The following is a 23,478-nucleotide window of genomic DNA, read 5'->3' as shown; positions in this document are numbered from 1 at the left end:
CCAATGAAAATTACATAACCAAATAGAACAAGTGTTTTCTTGTTAGAAAACAGTCATTCTAAGGTTAAATGCCTTCCAGAGGATGAACTTTACTTTAAGCTCTGACTTCCTGTGAAAACAGTTTAACATTTACTGTTTAATCTGAGTCGAAGCTAACACTTAGTGTATTTTTCCCTATAAATCTGGGTCTTTGGACCTTACAGTCTCAGAAGTCAAAATAGAAAATCTGAAAGAAAAACTTTGTTCATATGCTTTTCAATCGACAAAACAATGATTAATGATTTTTAGAGTTAGACTTGGCAAATTTAGTAAAAAACAAACAAACAAACAAAAAAACCACTTAAAACATAACTTATTAAAACAAAATATCCATCTATGCTCATTTAACCCCAGTGGGGTTGTGAGGGGTGCTGGTGCCTATCTCTAGTGTTCTAAAATAAAATATAGGAAACAAATTATAAAGAAATTAATTTTATTCATAACACCAGGTTTAGCTTTTTTTTAATGCAAATGTTTAAAAAATATGAAAGATGCTGATATGTAAACATAAGTAAAGTTGTGAGAATACAAGAAACAAGAATGATTTTGTTTTTCTGTTTGTATTCTGTGTGAACTGATATGAAATAGAGCAACACATTACATTTTTGGCAAAGCCCTAATAATATATATGTATATACAAGTAAAATGCATTAGAAACTAGATCAGTTTTATTTAGTATGATTGTGTGATGCATTTCATCAAGAGTAAAAACAAAACAAAATGTCAATAATTGATATAAAAGCCATTTAATGATTGTCAAACTGAATCCTGAGGAAAATAAACAAGACAGAATATATTGTTTACAGATACCGTATATTAATAAAATCTGTGTTTTTTTTTAGTGATGCTGTTTTTTTTGCTGCATCCTGGAAGCTAATATTTGCATATTTAATCAGGCAGTGTTTTTTTTTTTTTTTTTGGACAAACAGTAGAAAATGCCTATGAACATAAATAGCATAAATACTCCCAAAAAGTATTTTTTTTTCCAAAAAATGTTACAAAAATACACATCTATCAGGTCCACGTCTGTTTCCACAAGCCACAGTGCTGAGCTATCAGTCAACATGGAGGACGTCAGAAACAAGGCAGCAGGGATTGGCTGGTCGGGCAGCATTTAGCGCGAGTACCACAGTTTCACAGTATTTACAGAGGAGTTTAAAACAACAACAAATGTAAAACATGATGTAGTTGCTGTTACTTAAATCAGAAAACAATTAGTCCTACTGGTGCTTAAATAACACATCAGTTGTCACTGTTGCAATAATGTCTGTAGCTGCATTTCAATTGGCGTTAAAATTGCGCAAAGTTTAGTTCTGGAAATAAATACGGCAAGATTCTGTATGTTTTTTTTTTTCTTTTTAGCTGTATCAAAATTAATGCATTTTGCAAAACTGCAGTAAAAACACTTTTTCTTTGCAGTTTTTATAAAGCAGAAACCCACTAATTTATAGGAGCTGGCCTCCTTGGACGATGCACAGCTGGCTCCACTATAAATAAATCGCATGTAACTGTTTACATCCGTCGCCGCCATTTTTTTTAAGACATATCGCGTGAACAAACTTCTTCACGTGTGATTTTAAATGCATTTCTTATTTAATTACAAAATTGTGTTTTTTTAACATTAGCAGAATATCAAAAGTTTTACACACATAATGGAAATGCAGCTGCAGACATTTATTCTGATCTTGTTTCACAAGTTGGAGATTAAGAATCTGATAAATTTAGCAGTAGTTCTTAAGTGCTTATCGGACAGAATATCAAGTTTTAGGTGTTATGGTTACATAGCAACAAAAGAACAGCAAGCTGGGTAATTGGTCAGATAATTCAGCAGGGTATTGAGTCTGCAGCTTACCGATGAACAAACTAACTGAAGTTTTCCAACAGCATTTTGTTAATAAGCGTAGTGGGTGATGCTACTTCAGTTCCCACAGTGATTATCAAGTTTTTATTTTATTTCCAAGCAACAAGAAGTTTTCTTTTTGTAAAACTTGGGAGAAGCACAGCGTTTCCTTTCTCAGCCTGCTCACGAGCAGTGTGCAGCAGCATGTTGGGGAGGGGCAGCTATGAAAACCGTGAGAAATCTTGTCAGCGCTTTTTCTGCCATGTCATTAAAGGACTTAAATTGTAGGAACGATTTTGAAACCGCAACTTCCCAAAATCTCAGCTGGTCCTGGTTCATAAGGCAAGCATATGAGTGAACATATTAGCATAACTGCATTTGTTTAACAAAATAATACAAACCCTTGGAGGGCCACTGTAATAAATGACTGTCATTCTGAGGTATTGTTGGCGTCACATAGGCAACTTTGGCAGCTTGGTGTTAGTGATGAACAAGCCCTTTTGTGGTGAAAAACCTATAGAACTGTGAAGGTTTGGGCTCAACTTTAAATATGGTTGTAAAAAATCAATTTAAGTTTATAAAATATTTTACTTTTTGATGTTACAATATTGAAGTTTAGTTGAAAAAGGTGCTCAGGTGTAAGTGAAAGGAGAAGATTTTTTTTTGTTTGTTTTGTTTTATTTTGCATTTTTTTCTGCTCTCTGATGATAATCAGACACTCCAGCTCAGTCTATGCTGTGACTTCTCTGTGGGAAATATGAAGCGTATCGAGTATTGATGCGTATTCTGAGTGGGATTCTCTGAGAGAGTCTTCCAGCAGGTGAGGCCTTGTCCCCCTAGAGCTCAGTCCCGTCCCTGGGAAAGATCAAGCTGTTCACACTGAAGCTGTTGTAGAAGTGAGCGTTGAACTGTCCGCTCTGCCCGCCGCCGAACGTGTTGTAGTACACTCCCCGGTTAAAATGCAAGCCCTCGCCGTGGTCGGGAGGCCCCGCCCCCACCTCCTGCCCACCGCCACTGCCGCCGCCGGGGTGGTACGGGCTCAGAGCCGTTATGTTCCTGTTCGACAGCTCGTTCACCAGTCCGAGGGACCCCTGTCGGCCGGGGGCCCCCGAGCCGAGCGCCGACATGTTGCTGTAAAAGTTATTGAAACACGGAGCGGCGGCGGCCAGCCCTGCTGGCGACGACGACGAGCTCTTGTGGTTTTCGTTCATGGCTTCCATCTCCGGGGAGGAAGGCCCCAGGAGCTGGGGGCTGTCCGAGGCCTTCATGGGGCCCGCCGCCGTCGGCCGGCCGTCCTCCAGCTTTGTGGCTGCGGCCGCAGCAGCTCCCCCGGAAAGGCTTGGGTCTGACCGTCGTTTCCTTTTCCGCCGGAAGTTTCCGTTGTCAAACATCTTTTCGCAGTTGGGGTCCAACGTCCAGTAGTTTCCTTTTCCTGCAAAGAAGATTAGGAAAATAAAATAATTTGTCATTTATTTTCTCTGCATGCAAACCTTAATCTTTAAAATATGTCAAGTGAGATTTTTTTTTTTTTTTACCAAGACATGGAATAATATCTTGGATTTTTATTTTTTTCTTCAGAAAATATAAATTTAATTAAGTATAAATAAATAAAAATTGATAGATGTAACTTTAAGTACATGTAATATAAACTTTAAAAAAAGGTAAAAAACACAAAAAACAAACAAAAAAAAACTGTTGAAACTTTGTTCCCTTCTTCCTAATTTCATTCATAAATGCATTTCTTTTTGAAAGAGATGATTAAAATCTAATTTGTATCGTTGTGTACATACTGGAAAAATTAGACAAATTCTTACTTTACATCTTAAGTAATTTTCTGGGGGGAAATCATGTTTTTATAAAGTTTCTTGAAAATACATCCAACAACTTTTGTCAGATTTTGATTTTAAGATGAAACTGGTAAATTCTCTTTTTATAAATGTTTGAGAATTATTAGTACTTTTGTCATAGGTACTGATCTTTGTATATTTATTTCTTAAATGTTCTACAAATTTTGACATATACTTAAGTCTTTTTTGCCCTTTTATCTTTATTTGCAGGTATTTCAAATTAAAAGATGGGGGAACAAAGCTAATTCTATGAAGGTTTTAATGCTACCCATGCAATATATAATTTTTTTTTAGTAATTATACAAAAACAGAATCTTTGGTATTTACACTTGTCTTAGTGTATTTTTAACTGATCTAAATTAACTGTAAAAGTTGTTTCTTTTGACATTGTAACAAAGGATTATAAACCAAGCTATTTTTGATATAAAAAAATTATTTAGTAGTTTGTTCTGAATGCAAAGGCCTTTTGTAAGTTTGGGCTGTTTTTTTTATTTTTTATTTTTCACTTTAAAGAAAATCCAGTTCAGTGGCTCCTCACGGGTAATTCCACAATCATGGGGGGCCAACAGTACAACATTTCAATAAATACTTAAATCTGAACCATATAACTATACATTTTTAAATAAATAAAATTACTTTACAATCTAGTTTTTCCATTGTCCCATACAACAGCAAAGCATGAAAACAACCGGACTGACAAGCTGTGCAGGTTAACAGTTTAGATGTTACTAAACATTCAATAAGCCAGTGATAATTTTAATAAAAAAGAACCATGAAAATAATTAATTTATAAATGTGTGTGATTTTTTAGTGCAAATTTAATTCTAACTTGTTGCCATTCTATATTAGCTTTATTTTGATAAATTTACATTTAAAAAAGGGGAGGAAACATTAAATGCCAGATTAGCTAATTTAGCATTACAATCATTCATATTGTAAAAAATACTAACAATACTAAATAAAATGTTAACTCTATTCACAATTTTATTCAAATCGTGACATTTTTGATTATTTATTTGTTGAACTGTGGCACGTTTGACCTTCCATACACTTAAGGCGTCACCTAAATATTTCTAACCCTTTCCAAGGTGTTTAGGTTACCTGGGTCATCCTCGTCCCTCGGGACTTTTTTGAAGCAGTCGTTCAGAGACAGATTGTGCCGGATGGAGTTCTGCCAGCCGGCTTTGCTCTTCTTATAAAAAGGGAAATTGTCAGCCACGTACTGGTAAATCTGACTCAGGGTCAGCTTCTTTTCGTGCGCGTTCTGGATAGCCATAGCGATGAGAGCGGAGTAGGAGTATGGCGGCCGGACCAGCTTCAGCAGCTCCTCCTGGCTGGCGATGGACAGCCAGCCTAGGTCGGGCCCTCCGAATCCAGGTGAGTTGGCGAGGAACTGCCGCTGCGAGCCGTAGGAGGGCGGGATGAACGGCGTCGGGTTGTTGCCGTGCAGGTAGGACGCGGAGGAGTTCACACCCGGCCCATTGAGCCACAGGTACGGGTTCGGGGAGGAGGCGTAGTCCCCGAGGCCGTAGCCGGCGGGTCGCTGAGCGCCCTGGAGGCTCTGCTGGTGGTACACGCTGCTGAAGTTGTCGCAATAGACCGCAGCTGCCATGTCCGGGGACTCCTGGGCGCCTTTATGTGGAAGAGAGCCGACGGTAGGGGAGGTGTGGTGCTGGTGATGGGACTGAGGGTCGATGGAGTTCATCACTCCCCGCGGGAAATCCCAAAGGAGAAGCTGAAGCGGTTCGGGTGGACTCTCTCGATGATGCGCGTGCAGCTGCAACAAGTGTCAGAAAGAGTGAAGCAGGTTTTAGAAGCTTTAAAAGGGAGGTGGGGGGAGGGGGGGAACCCTGGAGAGCGGCCACATGAAGACTGTGGAGAACTCCCAGTAACTCCTAACAACCAATAGAGAGCCCAGAGGGTGTGGTTATACACTCATTGAGCTGAGAGTAGGTCAGTGGCTTCATTTAATAAAATTCATTGAGAGAAACTTTTCAAAGAGGAGGATGCTGTGACCGTTTAACCTCAGCTAACAAACAACACCGGACAAAAAGGGCTATGTGGCCTTCAGGACTTTTAATTGAAGATTTCTATGTTCCAGGTCATTACAGTGGGATGGCCTGGGGAGAATAAGTATCTGACACACTCTGATTTTTCAAGTTTTACAAAGAATGGAGGGGTCTTTAATTTTCACCTTTGGTACACCTCATCCATTTGAGACAGAATAGAAATCTAAAAATGAATTATTTTACAGAGCCATTTAGCTTAATTATGTGATCACCTTCCAATCAGCAAGAATTCTGGCTCTGATAGATATGTTAGTTTGTCTTTAAGATGTAATCCTGTCCTCCACTCATTACCTGAATTAATCACACATGTTTGAACTTGTTACCTGTATAAAAGACACCAACCTGTCCACCACGGGCAAGATCAAAGATTAATGACCTGGAGGGAGCTGGGACCACAGTTTCAAAGGTTACCATAGTAACGCATTCTTCCTTCGAGGAATAAAATTCTGCAGCACACACCAGGCCCATGTGAAGTTTGCCAATGACCATCTAGAACAGAGTTTTTCAAAGTGGGGGTTGCTGCCCCATGAGGAGCACCAGGGTTGCTTTAGGGACACATAATTTTGGAAAGATGAGGAAAAAAAACCCCACAAAAATAAAAATTTTATTAAATTTTTATTTTATCATAAAATTTAATCTGTTTTTCAATCATTACTATAAAATATAAGTTAAGATAATTTATTGAAGTATTATTTGCTATGCTCATCTTTCTGATTGGCTGCCAGTCAAATTTATCAAGCTGCTTTCAGCTAGGACAGCTAGCAAGCTAAAAATCTACAACTTTCTGACAAGAAAAAGACAAAAGAAAGCAGCCCATCTGTAGAGGTCACTACTGCAAAAAAAACAAACTACGAACCCACAGGAAACTAAAAGTATGTGATCAGATGAAACTAAAATGGAACTTTTTGGGATAAACTCCAAAAGAAGAAGGTCGAGCACAATCTCGACCTTCTTCCTCCAAGAAGACTAATCTCAAGAAGACCAACCCTACCCCAAGCATTGGGGTGGAAATATCATGTTTTGGGTGGAAATATCATGGGTTGGGTGTGCTTTTCTGCTAAACTGACAGGACAACTGCACCGTATTAAGCATAGGATGAAGGAGCCGTGTATCATGAGATTTGGGGCATTAAACCAAAACAGAAGTACAGGCTCTGTACTTCTGGTGTCTAAAAGTGCCTTAAGTTTCTGACACTCATTTTTCTGTTTCAAAAATGTTTCATTTTCTTGCTGTCATTACATTCCTGGACTGCAGTACTTTGCTTCCTCTGTGCATCGGTTAGGAGAACTTCACCCAGGACTCCGTCACAACTCTCCTCACTACCTGCGTTTCCATTACAAACATGCTCAAAACTTTGTCAATATTCTGTTAATGTCAAAAAACCACAATTTCGCAATTAAAATCAAATGTAAATAAGTTACTTCACATGATAAGTTATTAACCATGCCACACCACGATCCTCCAACTACTTCCCATCTTCTTTGTGGTTTGAGCCAGCGGCAACATCCTGTTGTTGATCATGTGACTCGTGTTGCTCCTCATCCTAGCGCCAAAACTTTTCATCGGCGGGTTTCCATTAAGCAAATTTATTTTCGAAATGTCAAATTGTGAATTTATATGATCAATGGAAACACACCTACTGCTCCTCTGGCCACCTTTGTAGAACCACCATCCCGGGTTTCCCCTGACTCACTCGCCTATCCACCGTTAATCACTCCGTCCCTTCAACATAAAATTAGGACAAAGAGACAATCGGCAACAAACCCTGCCAACCTCAACTTCTGCGGATATGCTAGCCTCCTCCTGGAGCACCACCCCTTCTCAATCAGCACAAAACCTTTTCTTCTTCATTTCAAAATCAATCTATCAGATCTCAGACATTAACAACTTGCCTCTTCCTATAACGTTGACATGGACTGCTGCCGTTTTCCTCAAAGAATCATCTTGCTGTACACATTTACAAATTAACATCTCAAGCTATGTTTTGGGGTTCTTTGATTGTTACTTGCACTATGGTCTCATGTCTTAACAAACATGACAGCAAAGATTTAAATCTTACACTGCTCTTTGTGTTTTGCTTACAAGGAGCCAGACTCTTTTGTAAATCTTTTCAAGTAATCTTGACTAAACCTCTTCAGCCTTTCTGAAGATTTTTCATTTTTTCTTGAAAGATTTACTTCTTTTGTATTATTATTATTTCCTGTTGATGGGAAACTGGATGGAACTAAATGCAGGTCTATCCTGGTAGAGAACCTATTAGAGGCTGCAAGAGATTAGGATGGAGGTTCATTGACGATGACCCTAAACATACAATCAGAGCTACGACAGAATGATTTAGGTCACATTTTATTTATGGTAAAACATCAAAGTCCAGACATAAATCCAGCTGAAAATCTGTGGCAAAATTTGAAAATGGATGTTTACACATACTCACTCCTCAGTCTGACTGAGCTTGAGCCATTTTGCAAACAAGGGTGGACAACAATTTTCAATATTCAGGTGTGCAAAGCTGGTAGACTCCAAAAGACTTACAGCTGCAACTGCAGTGAAAGGTTCTACTGGCAATGACTCAGTGGGAATTGACACAAATGCACACCACACTCAAATAAACGGACACAGACAGTGAAGAGCTACTGCGGTGTGTGCAGAGCATTATAAGCAAAAAAAACAACCAAAAAACAAAGAACGGCTCTCACTAACAGAGACTCCAGTCCTGTTGTTAATGGTAAAGAGCCGTTCAAAAAAATCGGATCCTTCATGAACGTAATTCAGGTCTAGGCTAAACTTGGTAGTTTTAAAATACACTTAACTAAATATGATGAGGTACCAAACCAGACATTTGGTGCACCTGCTGTAATAACACCGGAAATCGCTAATACAATCAATCATAGAGCAGCGCTGCTAGGAGCAAGGGGGGCGGCATAAATATGCTTTTGCAATAATTATTTTTCCAATTATTACTTTTCCAAGCAAGACTTCACATTTGTTCAGATGTTGTGAACTATTATTATAGAACATGTCTGATTTTTGTGACTCTTGAAAGATATGGCAGCTCATGCAGCTCAGCAGAGGGGGCAACGTTGCTGAAGATTCACATGCTTGTTAAAGACATCGTATGAGAACCAACATTTAAAATCAATGGATAAAAAGGTGGACGTGACTTTGAAAAGTCTATCCTTTATTTTTTTCTTGGATGACATCCTAAGTAGTTACTTTTTACGGTCACTCATACGGATAGAGCGACCGTATGTTTTCTACACTCCTTCACCCTTATGTATCTTCCTTTGGGGGTGGGGGGGCGATTTATGATTCCACATCCATCTGAATAATATGTAGTTGCGCCCCTGTGTGTAAAGGACAGACCAGTTGAATACAAGGCACTGGACACAGCGCTCAATTCATGCTCAGCAACCCGGCTCTTTTACAATGTTAAACCAGCGAGAATTGACTTACATTAACAGCTGCTGTTTTATGGTTCGCTGCGAGATTAGAGAACACACACACAAATACTAGCTAACTTTTAGGTACTTGCATGTAAAGCTAAGTAAAACCTCACCATGTGTCCTGTAACACCGAGGTGACGAAGGCCAGGCCAACCTCCAGTGGCTGCCGTTGTTTTTCCTCTCTATTTACGCTTACATCTGACCATGATGACCAATCAGAGAACAACAGCAAAGCTTACATCACACTCAGTATCGACTTGGCCCTGACGGAAAAAAGCAGCAGTGGAAAGCATCTGAAGGCGGACTGGGTAAAGTGGAGCCAGGTCTAGTAGAGCCAGTGGAAAACGAGCACATGTCTTCATGGAACTGAATGACTTGTTTGGTGTGTGAAAGCGGGGCTGTGGAACACTGTCGACATTTACTAGCACAGAAAGATGGCTAACATACTAAATTACCTTTTAAAAACACATAAGCACTTGGTCTTGTCATCATTTGACATTTTCATATATTATGAATACAGATTAGTTGCTACCCTAGGCTGAAGCTAAAGGCTAGTCCAAAAGAGGCCAAGATTAAAGTAGACTTCCAATGTCACGATAACTACGGGTGATTAGAGCTTTTTGTCAGACTATTTATTACAATTTGGTAGCAGATAGTCTACTAGAAATACAGGTCTTATTTCTGTTGCTTTGACACTTGTAATTAATGTACACAAAGATTAACTGACCAGTTTTTCGCAGTATTGCATTCTAGCTAGGCATCTAGAATGCCAAGTCGCTCCCTAGCTATTTAGCATTCCGACTAGAACCATGAACCATTCTGTTCATTGTTCTATAAAAAACCATGGGCAGAATGATTTAATAGTAGGTAGCTGAAATTCTATACCTAGGGTTGTAGCCAGGTAGCTAGAATGCTAAATAAGCTATTTAGTAAGTAGCCAATTAGCCCACACTTGAGGGCAACAAAGTAGTTTTTAAACAACATTTTACCAGTCTTAAACTTTTCCAAAGTTTCACTTCATTCTTAGACATAGTAATCAAAATCGAAAGTAAGAAAAGAAATGTAAAAATTGGACACAAAAAAAGTTATTTATGTGTCCATTTAATATAATAAACCTGCAGTTCATTTCAGTCAAATGATTTCAAATAAACAGTGCCATAGAGGACCAGAGTTTTAAACATGAGATGAAATAAAACAAACAAAACTGTCAGACTTGCATGAACAAATACTTACCTCAGATTCATAATAGAACCTGCCAGAAACAGTAGAGAACACTGTTGCATGTAAAAAGTATAGTTTTTCAAATAGACAATAAAATGAACAAAGGAATTAGTTCCCTTTGAGTTGGTCACCTTCATTTACCAACAAACAGTTTTCAAAAAAGTAAAAAGCAAAAGCAATGCTATTGTTAAGTATGGAAACTCTCCAGTTGTGAAATTAAACTGCAGTGATCTAACAAACAGAGACAAGCTAGCCAATTAGCCTTGCTAACCAAACAGACACAAGCTACATTAGCATGTTGCTAACAGAGCTATGTTAGCTAAGTTAACATGTTAATCAGATAATTTTCAAGATATTTTGAGATCGTTCAGCTGGATTTGAAATATATGATATTAAAATTAATACTAATAGTTTATTTTAGTTTTTATTTGTCTCACTTGTTAAACATATGCCTTACTCTTTTGTTAGGTGTTTGAAAATAGATTTTCTGTTTTTTTTTTCCTGTCTTATTTTGTCACATTCTGAAAATATGATTTAAAAGTTGAATTAAAAAAAAAACAAATTAAAAGAGCATCGTTCAAAAGAAAAGACCTCCAAATGGTTCTACAAAAACCATTTGGAACGAACGATAGCACTAGAAGGTGTAGAAGTCCTTCTCCGAGAGCAGGGATGCCCAAGTCCAGTCCTCGAGATCTACCATCCAGCAACCCTGCTTCAACACACCTGAATCAAATGAATGGCTCATTATCAGGCCTCTGTAGAGCTGATCCCAGTCTGTTGGAGTAAGGATACTTCTAAAACTTGCAGGATGGTAGCTCTCGAGGACTGGACTTGGGCACCCCTGGCCCAGAGGAATCGCTGATGGAGTCATGCTGCCACCTGGAGATGCCAGTTCCTCTGTGCCCAGCTTCACAGTGTCAGATCCACGGTTCCGATTGTGAGCTATCACTCATTCTCACCACTAGATGGAGGCAGCTCGCTGCAGAATAAGGAGCTGAAACAGCAGAGAAAGAGATATCGGCAAGAAGAGATCAGCAGATGGCCGCAGTCTCTGATGAGCTCCTGGGACGTTTTGGCATCTGGAAAATTATTGGGCTGTTTGCTTTGTTTACCTCAAGGGATCCAAATGTTAAATTGAGGAGATTAGTTTAGATTAGATAAAGGTTATCCCAGTCTGCTGTAGAGACTGTCTCTGTTTTGACTACGATAGTCAGCAGTTAATTTCCTTTTAAGGGGGAGTCAGTCCCCTCTGAGCCCCACTGTGATTACTTTGGTGGATATTGACACATTATCTGCAGTAAAAAGACTAAAACGACTGAGGTTTTCTTCTAATGCAACTTTCCCACTGAGATCCAGGCCACAGGGTAATTGTCCGCTGAGCAGCAGGAGTCGCTCTGTCTGACTGTAATTCTATAATATCGGGGTTGGCCATGACAATAATCCATGGGCTCGTCGTGCATCGCCAGAACCGCTTCCCAACCCAAAATATATCTATATGAGAATGCGAAATTGTGGAAAAGGGAGGAATCGCTGGCTCTGAAACACGGACTTGTTTTAAAAAAAGAAAGCTTCTGTTTTCTTGGAGCAGAAAATATGGATCGTTAACAGGATACTGGCAACATTAATGTGGCCAAAAAAAAAAAAAAAATGCTGAAATGTGGGAATCAGGATCAGCATGCTGGATATGTTATTGGTGGTGAGATTTGAAATTAAAATGAAAGAAAATGTATTGCTCTTAATTGGAAAATGTTTTTAAAAATGGAATCTGCACTGGCTTATATTATTTTTTGCCACCTTGCTTTAAACAAAAAGATAATTTTACCAGTGTTTGAAGGGAAATATATTACCACAAGCCTGACTAAATAGGGAGAAACTCTTCAGATCAGTGACATAAAAATATTCTACATATAAAAATAATTCCAAGAGAGACAAATATGTAGTTTATTCACACAGTAAAAAGTCATATTTGGAAGTGTCAGTTTATTTTAAAGTATGTCTTTTTTTATTTTGAATTGGAATGATAATACAATCTGACTGAACTTTATCCAGTTTTGGCACATTACAGCTTCAAAGTGTCAAACTGGAGTCTTATGTGACAGACCAACACGTGTGTGTTTGTTAATGGACCCAAATGCAACAGGCTGAGACGTAAAGCAGTGTAGAGGATTTAATAAAACAGAGAAATGATAAAATAAAATAAAAAAAACTCACAAAAAAATCACAGAGAACCCAAGGAGCCAGAGAAGAACAAAAAAACATGAATCCGAGGAAAGGAACGACTGGGAATCAACGGGGAGAACCAATTTTAAGCAAAATTTGAAATGTGAAATGTGGGAAATGTGAAGTATGAAGAGAAAACGCTGTTAGCTTTGTTGTTAAAATCTTTAAAGTAACAAAGTCACTTTTTAAAGGGTTGGTGAGTAATCAGTAGTCAGATTAAATTTCCTAGGTAGCCGTGGCAACACTGTTCGTCACATAAAAACTTGGTGAGATTTATTTTTTTTATAGACTTCAACATTACAATGTATAACAGAGAATCAGGGTTATACGAATAAAAAATTATTTTACAAGAATAATTTTTTAGTTATTCATAAAAGTCATAGTACCATGACTTTATTCTTTTAATAACTGTGTATTATTTTGACTTTTATGGTATGAGTTTCTTCTCGTAATGTCATGACTTTATACTTGTAATACAAATATGTTCTCGTAATACTACGGCTTTATTGCTGTGCAACTTTATTCTCGTAATATTATGACTTTATTCTCTTCATTTCATCTTTTTATTTTCTCAACGTGACTCTTACACTCCATCGTATGAAACGGAGAACCACAGGATTAAACTTAAAAAAAAATTACTTGGTTTCAAGAAATGGGGGATTTACATCATACTGCCCAAACATGTAAACAAGCTCCTAGGAAAGAATTCTCCCACAATGCTCACACTGTAGGCAATCAGTGAAACACACTTACATAAAACAAGCCGCCTTGACAGGCTTTTAGTGTTTAACCATCAGTGGGAAGGTGGGTGGAGGTTAGGGGGGGCGGTTAGGTTATTTCTGTAGATGTAAAGATCTATTTATTTCTGTTTTGCACAGATATGTCTATTCATCAGATGCACAATCACCACCATTTACCTGCAGCCTGTTTCTGATCGGTCAGTGATCTGGTGCATCAGCCCCTGTGTCCAGCCAAGTGGGATCGTTTACGCAGGAGCCATGTAAAAATAAACATATGCACCGTTACCTACGTGCCTAACTCCTGTGAGGAACAAACACATGAGCAGACATGCAGGTATGAGGATCAGGAGGCAGATAACACACACACACACGCACACACACACTCGCGCCCACACACGCACACACACACACACACACACACACACACACTTGCGCCCACACACACACGCACACACAGAAGGCATTCATAGCAGGAGGTAATAACACAGTGCTGCTTTTCAGACACAAGCCACCGTTCAGTGGGCTGAGAGAGTTACATGCAGGACATGTTATTGCTCTATATGTTTATAACGCTGCCATAAAAAAAAGAAGAGACCCGGCCTCAGGCATTTCCTCCGGCCGCCCTCTCCTCGGTCGCCTTCCCAAGAAAGGCAGGGAGCCCTCAGGTCAGGACCGAGAGCACACCACACTTCGCTTTCGGAGACGGCGTCTTTGTTTCTCTTTCCGCTTTGAAACGTTTTTTCCAGGCACATTTTATAGCTCAATCGAGTAACTATGTTATCTACAGTTGTTGTAAAAATGCTATATATATCAAATATGACTGAAGAAATTCAACTTTGTAATTTAGCGCCTTGAAATTGGGCCTCTGTCTCTTTAAAAACTGCTGCTCTTTCTGAAACTCCGCCTTCAGGAAGTCATCACAACATGGCTCCTCTGTTAAGCCTTTAACAATGATTTTACCAGTGCTGCACTGACAAGTAGCTCCTATAATGAGCTCAGCTGATGCACTGACTGTTTGCTAATTGCTGCTGGCTAGTCTGAAGGAGCTGAGTGGGGTTGCTCTGTGAGGTGGAAGCTCTGAAGTTTGGGAACTGCATCTCTGAGGAGATTAAAGGATTTCTCAAATATGAAAGAAAGAATCAAGGCATTGCTCTAGGTGTGCTCTGATTATCAAATAAATTTATAACATGATGTAAAACTAAAAAAAATTATAATAAATTTTACATAGTAGGATTATAACCTCACACTTCTCCAGACCTTCCTCTCTCACTTGTCAGCTGTGTCACTTAATACATCAGATAAAAGTTAGTCACACTGTTAATGGGTTTGACTACAAATGTAACTGTTCACATCTGAATCGGTTAGGGAAACTGAAAACCATGTATCATTTTTATGTCACTTCATAAGTATTCTCTACTTTGTGTAGGTTTATCACATCAAATTTGACAGCTTTCTGAGCCATACTCTTACTATTTTTTTTTATTCTGCCAATAAATTGTGTCCCTGTATTATCCCGCCTGACCCCATGCATAAGAATAGAAATAAGTCAAAGGAAAATAATGAAGACGGTGTTGGTTTTTAGGGCTCATAAAAGGATTTTCAGTATTGGCTCTTTCATCACCAAGTGTCTGAGGATTTAACAAGCTCTTTCAATAAAACGGATAGAGACTTTCCTGGGAAGAGGTCATTAAACCCACAACCATGTTGGGTTAGAGGGAGGAAGGCAACTCTTTCCTGGACTGTGGAACAGAAAGCTGCTGCAGGAGATTGGGAACCAGTGATCTAAGTAGTACTGTCAGCCTATAACACGATTCCAAATAACAGTTAAAAACATGTCACGTTTGATTATTGTCAGGCTTTTTTCCTCATTGCAACTCTGAAAGCAGGTCCTTAATGTAAAGGGCATGTTAAAACCTTAGAGGTGATGGACTTGTGACCTGTCCAGACGAAAAAGGAAAACAGTTGATCCAACTTTTAAAAAATCTAATTTGTTACTAGTAATCACATTAAGTTTATCCAAGGAAATATATTAAGTTGTCGTGTTTAAAAAGAAAATGTAAATGGATTAAATTTGACAAACTGAATTCGATTACATGTAACAAATTAACTTTTTTTTTTTGAGTTGGAGATCTCTTGGATATAAGATACATAAAGCAGAAAGGAACATGAAATGGAAAAAAATAATAATTTAAACTACATGCAACACACAGGAGTTTGGATTCAGATGTTTTTCACTCTACATTGGGTTGTTCCACTAAATACATCTTGTATTAACTTGTGCAGTTTACTTTTCAGTGATATTATTATTATAATTATTATTATTATTATACAGCTCTGGAGAAAATCGAGGGATCACTTAAAACGATCAGTTTCTCTGATTTTACTTTTTACTTGTCTATGTTTGAGTGAAATGAACATTGTTCTTTTATTCTATGAACTACTGACAGCATGTCTCGGAAATTTCAAACAAAATTGTAGTATTTATTTGCACAAAATGAGAAATGGTGAAAATAATGAAAAAGATGCAGTGTTTCCAAACCTCAAATAATGCAAAGAAAACAAGTTTGTATTTATCTAGGAACAACAATACTAACATTTTAACACAGGAAGAGTTCAGGAATCAATATTTGGTGGAACAACCAGGAGGTTTTCAGTGCAGTGGGCTCTTCATTTTTTTCCAGAGCTGTATTTCCATGTAGTGTTTGTAGTTTTTTTTCTCTTTCTGCAGACTTTATAGTGTTGACTTTTATTCTCTTTAAGCTTCTTTCTTTTTTCTACTCTTGCCTCCTTCTTTCCTTTCAAACTTTCAACTTTCCTTTCTGCTTCCATTTCCATTACATTGGCAATAAACCCAAAGCATTTTCTACAAAGATTGGGAATTACTGATTGTACATCCCACGTAGCGATGTCATACAACCAGTGATGGTGAATGTCCTCAACATGAACACCTTTCTGCTATGACCTTTCTCCAGGACTGACGCAGCTCTTTTGTTGACATTGTATGACATATCGTTGGTTTAAATGCCCAAAAATGTGCACTGATGTGACGTGTGTGATTTTAGGCATTTTAACTGGGAAGAAACTTTGGAGCGTCCAAATTTATTCCTCACCTGAAATTGCCTCATTTGTCGAGCCTTTAGCTTTTATTAGGCTTTTATTGTCATGGTTGTGTGGATGATAGTGGACCCAGAGTCAGATAGGCAGAGGCAGCTTTAGGTGGAGAATGTTTTCATGACAAAATGGTGAAAAAAACTTACAAAAACCACAGGGAACACAGGGATCCAGAGCAGAACAAAAACCATGAATCCAAGGGAAATGTAGGGAGAGTAGACAGGGGATTACTAAATACTTCTAAAATGATATAAGGAACGTAGTTAAACTAAAGCACAAGGAATAACTAGATACATGAAATAAACAAACTAGAGTCACTAACTACGAACTGAAATAAAGTAAGATAGAAACAAGGCTGATCTAATCGAAGAAAGAGACTGACACAGAATAATAGTGAAACTAGAATCAAATCAAAGCACCAAAACAACTCAAAACCCAGGAGCTAACATTTATGTGGTGTCCTAAGTTTTTAGATGAATGCATAACCATCTGAAAGGCAGAACTGCAGATATTTGAGTCTCTGTTTTCCAAAGTTAACACAAGATCCCAACTTTCTCCATGGCTTCAAAGCTTTCTTTCTGTTTCATTTGAAAAATGTCTCTCCTGCTTTTCTGCCAACATCAACCTTCAAAATGAAGAGTGAACAGGTTTGGTGAAAAATCTGAAAACAAAACCAAAAAAAAGCACAAAAATCAGCACTGAGGCTATAGCATTAAAACCCAGATCTACATGGTTTGATCAGATGGAGCAGAAATGGAACTGGAATCAGACCACATAGCTAACGGGGCTGTGTTTAAAATTCACCGCAAGCAATCAGATGAAAAAAAAAACAAAAAACAGGGGGAGTCGACTTGAAGGTCTAATGGCTTTTTTAGTTTGTTTGGGTTTTTTTTTAAGTAATGACTTTGTGTCCTTAAAGGCACAAACGGCATTAACCCAGGCTTTTGTTATTCTAATCCATCCTGGTCTGCAGCCAGAGACTGAGAGTTTGTGTTGCAGGAAGAGTTTTTCTCACTGGGAGATCAGAGAAGGTGCGTGTGTGTGTGTGTGTGTGTGTGTGTGTGTGCGTGTGCGTGTGTGTGTGTATTTGCGCACCCTGACCCCCGTCACGTTTATGGCGGTCCTGTCCTCCGTCTTCCATCGCCCGACCTCGTCCGCCCGGCTCGTCTTTATGCCGGAAACACTTTCCCCGTCTTCTCCTCTCGCCAAGCCGCCTCCCTCACAAAAACCTCCTCACACGACAGAGACATTTCCACCGGCCCTCGTTTGTTGACCTATCTGCCAGTTTGCTTTTTCAATAAAAAAAAAAGTGACAGAGAGTCATTAAACAGTTTGCAGGGAGGTGGTGGCCTGTTGTCTGATGCACAGGAAGAGCCTGTGCCATCTCCTCCCGAACTTGAGCAGGTGCAAAGACAACAGTCAATGCGATCTTTGTGTCGACTGGAGGAACTTTGGACCTGGCGCCACCTCTCCTCTGTCTGGCTTTTGGAAGACTTGAACCACTAAAAGAAAGCGGTGACACGCTGCTGAATGGGAAACCTATATATTCTTGACTGACACAGGCCACTAAAGTACCTGCTTGTTTTGGCCACCAGCCGCCCTCGTTGCTCCCTGGTCGATTCTCACAGACGGCTCTTGTTGGTCCAGCCGTCAGTTGTGTTTCTCACTACAATGAAACGTCACTAAATGACTCACTTTGAAAACTGATGGGTCATTTCTACAACAAGAAATATGAAATAGAATAATGTGAATCCATACAGATTTTTGTTGGGTTTTTTTCTAGTTTTGCTTTTTTGTAAATCATAATTTTTTAAAATATGTTTTTGGAACAAAAGGGGCAGATGATGTGAGATTTTTTCTTCTTTCTGTTGCTTTTCATTTTATTGACTTGGACATGTTTTCTATTATATGAAACTGCTTTGGTTTTAATGAAATGAATACATTTCCTAACTAAATAAAATAAAAATTTGAACATTTCTGTGTTGGGGAACACAATCGCTGTTTCTCTTTTTTTCACCTCACTTTTCCTGACCGAGGGACAATTTAGACAATTTTTCAGCTACATGCAAAAAAAACAACAACAAAACACTCGGGACAGAAGGCAAATACTTTTCATTTGAAGGCCAAAAAATAGGCTGTCTATCCATTTTCACCTTTAACCTTTTATCTATGTAGCCCTAATTCAGTTGTAATTCACTGTTGTTATCGATTATCATCAGGTCTTCAGTTTGCCATCTGTTGATCATTAGTATCGATGCTCACCTGCTGCATAACTTAACATCTACACTCGGTACGCTGCTGCCTCATACTATAAATCTCCCTTAGTCTCAAATGTGGCTTAAATCTAATAAAGTGCTTGTGAATATTTTTGCTATAAAACATCATTTTTCTTTCCGAACGCAGCAGATGCCAGCATCAGATATCAGACATTAGATGAACAGATTACAGATTTGCTCTGTTGTGATAAGGAGCCACTGGCCAAAAAAACCCCCAAAAAACCTGCATAATAAACACCAGGGAACAATTTTCAAACTCCTTTCTGCTGACTGTATTAGATTTTTACAAACTCAGAATTCCTGTTTACATTGGATGTTTGATTCTGGATGCTGCGTCTAATTATTGGTCGTCTTGTTCAGAGCGATCACGTCCATGGGGAACGCTGCTGTGGAACGTTACTTTAGTAAAACTTCACTTCCTCTTCCAGAGCATTTTCCCCTCCTGTTCCATGGCTGTTCGCTTTGCTGTGAGTCATTCTGCCAAAGTTTTATAATCTAATAATAATGATAAAGCTGAGAGGATAATCTACCCACACTCTTCTGATGGTACGACTTAATTCACTTTTACTGTTATTGCCTAAAAAAATCCCTCACCGCCACCGTAATCGACTCCAACAGGGGGACAAATTGTGTTTCGCGGCGGGGTGAAATAAAGGTTTTTGTCAAATGATTGAATTCAGCAGCAGCCGTGGAGCAGGCTGAGGAGGAGGAGGGAATAAAAACCTGCCGAATAAAATGCTTCAGGTTTCTCCGCTACTTTGATTAAAACAATAAAGCAGGTGCTTGATCATTTTGTGTCCAGTAAGTCATCTGGTTGTGTATCCTCACTTTTATTGAACATAGAAGTTGTTCCTGAGTTTGTGCTTGGTGAGCCCTGAGGCCTCCATACACTGTAAAACTGTTTTTTATCAGATTTTATGAAAAATATTCAATAATTCCACAAATCACATAATGTCAACTGGGAATATTTTTTCTCGTCAATTATTCTTGATCCCAAATGCAACGTTGCAAACTCTGCATTTTAAAAAAAGACTTTAGTTTAATGAAGGTAACTCACAGCCAAACCGTTTACACTTTGACCCGCCGTGATGTTTGTTGTTAGGGGTCATGTCGTGATGACCTTTAAAGTGGGTACATGACCTCATGACCTGTTGCATACTCGGGACTTTTGGTGTCAGATGATTTCAAGACAAATATTAGTTGAAGATTTTGAGGGGAATCAAATCAAAACGACATCAGTATCTTGAAAGACAATAATTTGCAAAATAAGAATTTAAAAGTTTGTTTAAAAAGATGTGGAGAGTTGATGTTAACTGATAAAATTGCAATTTTTTTGTTAGTAATGTCAACAACAATCACCTCAATTTAATGTCGTCGTTGGACATAGCTGGTCAGTTTTTTAAAGTGTAAATTAAGTTCAAATTGAAATTATTGGGAGGAAAAAAAATGTAAATGTACCTCTCTGTCTTACTTTGGCCTGAATTATAAACTTTCTTTTTGGTTCTATATTGTATTTTGCTTTTGCACCAATCAAGCCAATGAGAACAAAGAACAGAAATTAAGAAAATATGAACTCCAGTGATTGACCTGAGTGTAAATGATAAGAACATGAGAAACATGAATGAAACTGAAAACTGTAACACCCAAAGATCACGACTTAAAATATCTGGAATCTGAGATTTGGGAGTAAATTCCCGAGGACTCAATACAAACGTAAACGTGCAATAACAAATCATTTCTGTGGTCTAATTTTAATCAGTTATATGTATTTATTCACAACAAAAACATTAGCATCACTAATTCAGTTAAAAGCTACAGGATTCCCTTTTATTTTTAATGAAACATCATAAATTAATACAAAATAATAAATTTCCATTTCCATTCGAGAAAATCTATTTAATATTTGCAAATATACAAAGAAAAAAAACCCTAAATTACAAAAATAAACCTTTTTTCATGCTTTCGTACAGTTTTCGGTATATTGAAGAGTTTTGAAGATTCGGTCATAATCATTCTTTGTCTTTATTTTTGCGGAAGGCAGAAAACAAAGCGGCTCCTACGACTGCAACCGCCACGCCGGCAGCGGCAACACCTCCGATCACAGCCGCGGTTTGAACCTGCAAACAATGAGCCACACGTTACTGTTACTGAACCACAGCAAGCGTTTTATCAGACACTTGAACTTCAAACAAGCTACGAGTTCAGAGCCGCAGGAGGCTCTGAGACAAGAGGAGGTCAGCTGCCTTCCACTTGGAATATTGCTGGGTTTCTGGTGCTTTTTAAAAGCAGATGGCATCATGGGTAAAGAACATTATGTGGAAATGTTGAAGCACAAATTTGTCTTCCAACTGGTTAATCACCCAAAATATACAAACTAGTTAAAATGTGACTTAATGGCAACAAAGTTTGGAGTTGCCTTGACTCAAATTTTATTTGTAAAGAACCTTTCAGCAACAAGGCCTTTCAAAGTGCTTTACATCATAAAAACACAAAAATACATAGAACACACAGTTAACAGGCAATTTAACCAAATACTAAGAAAATGTAGATTAACCTCAGACTGAATCATTGAATCATCACCAAAAACTTTTGCTTGCAGCTTGTTCTAAAGCAGATATCAAAGCTTTATTGAGGAGATTTCATAAACATTTGCTCGCCTGTCGTGATTCCGGTTTGCCGTATCGAAGCTCGGTGACAAAGTGTTCGCTGTTATGAGTGGCGACGTTGTACGGACGCTCCTGACCCACCATCTTCACAGCGTTGCTGACGATGGTGCTGGGGTCAAGAGGCTGGTACTTGTCGTCCAGGAGGTTGTTGACTTGGAAACGGTTGGACCCAACCACTTCCCAGATCCTCTGACGCCTCACCGTAGCATCGCTGCTCCCAAGGAAGGCGAGCACCTCGAGCAGATCTCCTCCTCTGTGCGCTTTATGGGACATGAACGAGGAACGGCTTCTTTATGTAACGTATTTTAACACAGACAGATGTCGCAAAATCGTTCCCAAAAAGGATTGAACCAACAAAGTACACAGCAATACCGGAAGGTACGACTTAGTGAATTCTTCCATTTGGGTTTAACAAATAAGAAAATAATCTTTTAACGCATCAGCCTCAAATTATTATCAGTCACAGTGCTTTTGTTTTAAATAATAAAAAAATTTAATTAATTAACAGCTAAATTTCTAATAGACAGTTTATGAACTTCAAGAGGCTCAAATGAGCAGCAAAGCTGAATATCATCAGCAAATATATGATATGAAATATCACTCAACTGCTGAATTAAGTGATATATTCTAAACACAAAATAAGTCCCAGCACGGAGCCGTGAGGAACTCCACACACAGCAGCTCTTTACCGTCAGACAAACTGGTTTACAGCTAAAACTCCAACCAGAAAATGTAGGAAATAACTGATAAAATACAGAGAGAGACAATTAAAGTTAAAGATTTTATCTGTACAAAATCTCTCAAATGATGAGAGTAAGTTAGCATGTTGTGATACTTTTACACAAAACCTTCACTTACTTGAAGGAATCAAATGAATGACTTCATTTCCTCCGATGAAAACAGCCCAGTGATGATACACCCCACCAAAGATTTCTATCAGGTCCCCCGGCTTCGCATCTATGTCAAACTTTAACAGAATGGGGGAAAAAATGAAATAGTTTTAGGGAAAAAGTGAAGAGTTACACACAGACATAAAGCAAATCTGGGCTGCACAGTGGCACAGTTGGTAGCACTGCTGCTTTGCAGCAAGAAGGTTCTGGGTTCAATTCCCAGCCTGGGGTCTTTCTGCATGGAGTTTGCATGTTCTCCCTATGCATGAGCAGGTTTTCATGTTTCTGGCTTCCTCCCACAGTCCAAAAATATGACTGTCAGGTTAATTGATCTCTCTAAATTCTCCTTAGGTGTGTGAGGTCATTTGTTTCTGTGATGCACTGCAACAGGCTGGTGACCTGTCCAGAGTGTTCCCTGCCTCTCACTGGCAGGCACCAGCAGCCTCCTGACCCCACTAGGCTGTAAGAAAATGGATGGATAAAGCATATCTGTGATTGTAAGTAGTTATCTATTGGTTAGCTGTCCAGCAAAACATTAAGGGTTAAGTGAGTTTTATGTAAGAAGATAGGCAGCTAAAAGCTTTTAGAAATAGATCAGAAAGGTAAACAATGAGACAGAACGGTGGGACTCACCAGAACGGGAGCCATGTCTTCACCCGGACCACTTCAGAGAAAATGAAACTTACACTAAATGTTCTCTCCAACTTGAAAACACTTACAGCAGACACAGATTATGTAAGCATGCTGAACACAGTGTAGACTCAGTACACACCCCCATGCTGTGAATTATTAACGACACCATGCCCATGTTGACCTAGTAATTTAGTTTGCACTGTTGACTTTTGTTTGCAACCAAAAAAGTTGTTAATAATTTTCTTTGGAGCATTTTAATTAAAATGTTAGTAGAGATGCTTCTGTATTCATATCCCACATAAAGCTGCTAACTTCAGTAGTTTTATGTCAAACAAACAAAATGGAAACTGAGGAACACATCAGTCAGATATGAAAAGGTCAAAGCAGGTGATCAGTGAAGCAGCCAAGAGCCTGCATTACACTGCAAAAACACACAATCTTACCAAGTGTTTTTAGTCTGTCTTCAAGTGCAGATATCTTTTT

General features: G+C 38.6%; 2 protein-coding genes across 2 annotated transcripts; both read right to left on the bottom strand.

The window, feature by feature from the left end:
* Positions 1 to 769: 769 nt before the first annotated feature.
* foxi2 (forkhead box I2) lies at positions 770 to 5,678 on the bottom strand. Its single transcript, XM_014972333.2, has 2 exons — positions 4,828 to 5,678; positions 770 to 3,311 (listed from the first exon to the last, which is right to left on the bottom strand). Exons 1-2 carry the CDS (start codon positions 5,429 to 5,431, stop codon positions 2,716 to 2,718), a joined length of 1,200 nt encoding a protein of 399 aa, XP_014827819.1. The 5' UTR covers positions 5,432 to 5,678; the 3' UTR covers positions 770 to 2,715.
* Positions 5,679 to 20,555: 14,877 nt separating this feature from the next.
* LOC106906872 (phospholipase A and acyltransferase 3-like) lies at positions 20,556 to 23,101 on the bottom strand. Its single transcript, XM_014972334.2, has 4 exons — positions 22,996 to 23,101; positions 22,331 to 22,439; positions 21,464 to 21,732; positions 20,556 to 20,923 (listed from the first exon to the last, which is right to left on the bottom strand). Exons 1-4 carry the CDS (start codon positions 23,008 to 23,010, stop codon positions 20,816 to 20,818), a joined length of 501 nt encoding a protein of 166 aa, XP_014827820.2. The 5' UTR covers positions 23,011 to 23,101; the 3' UTR covers positions 20,556 to 20,815.
* Between the last annotated feature and the right edge of the window lie 377 nt (positions 23,102 to 23,478).

This window comes from Poecilia mexicana, unplaced genomic scaffold (assembly GCF_051168715.1).
Source record: "Poecilia mexicana isolate PSO_F unplaced genomic scaffold, ASM5116871v1 scaffold_22, whole genome shotgun sequence".
In the NCBI taxonomy this organism is placed as follows: Eukaryota; Metazoa; Chordata; class Actinopteri; order Cyprinodontiformes; family Poeciliidae; genus Poecilia; species Poecilia mexicana.
Note: the sequence above shows the minus strand (reverse complement) of the source record. Positions and strands in the feature narration are given on the sequence as shown.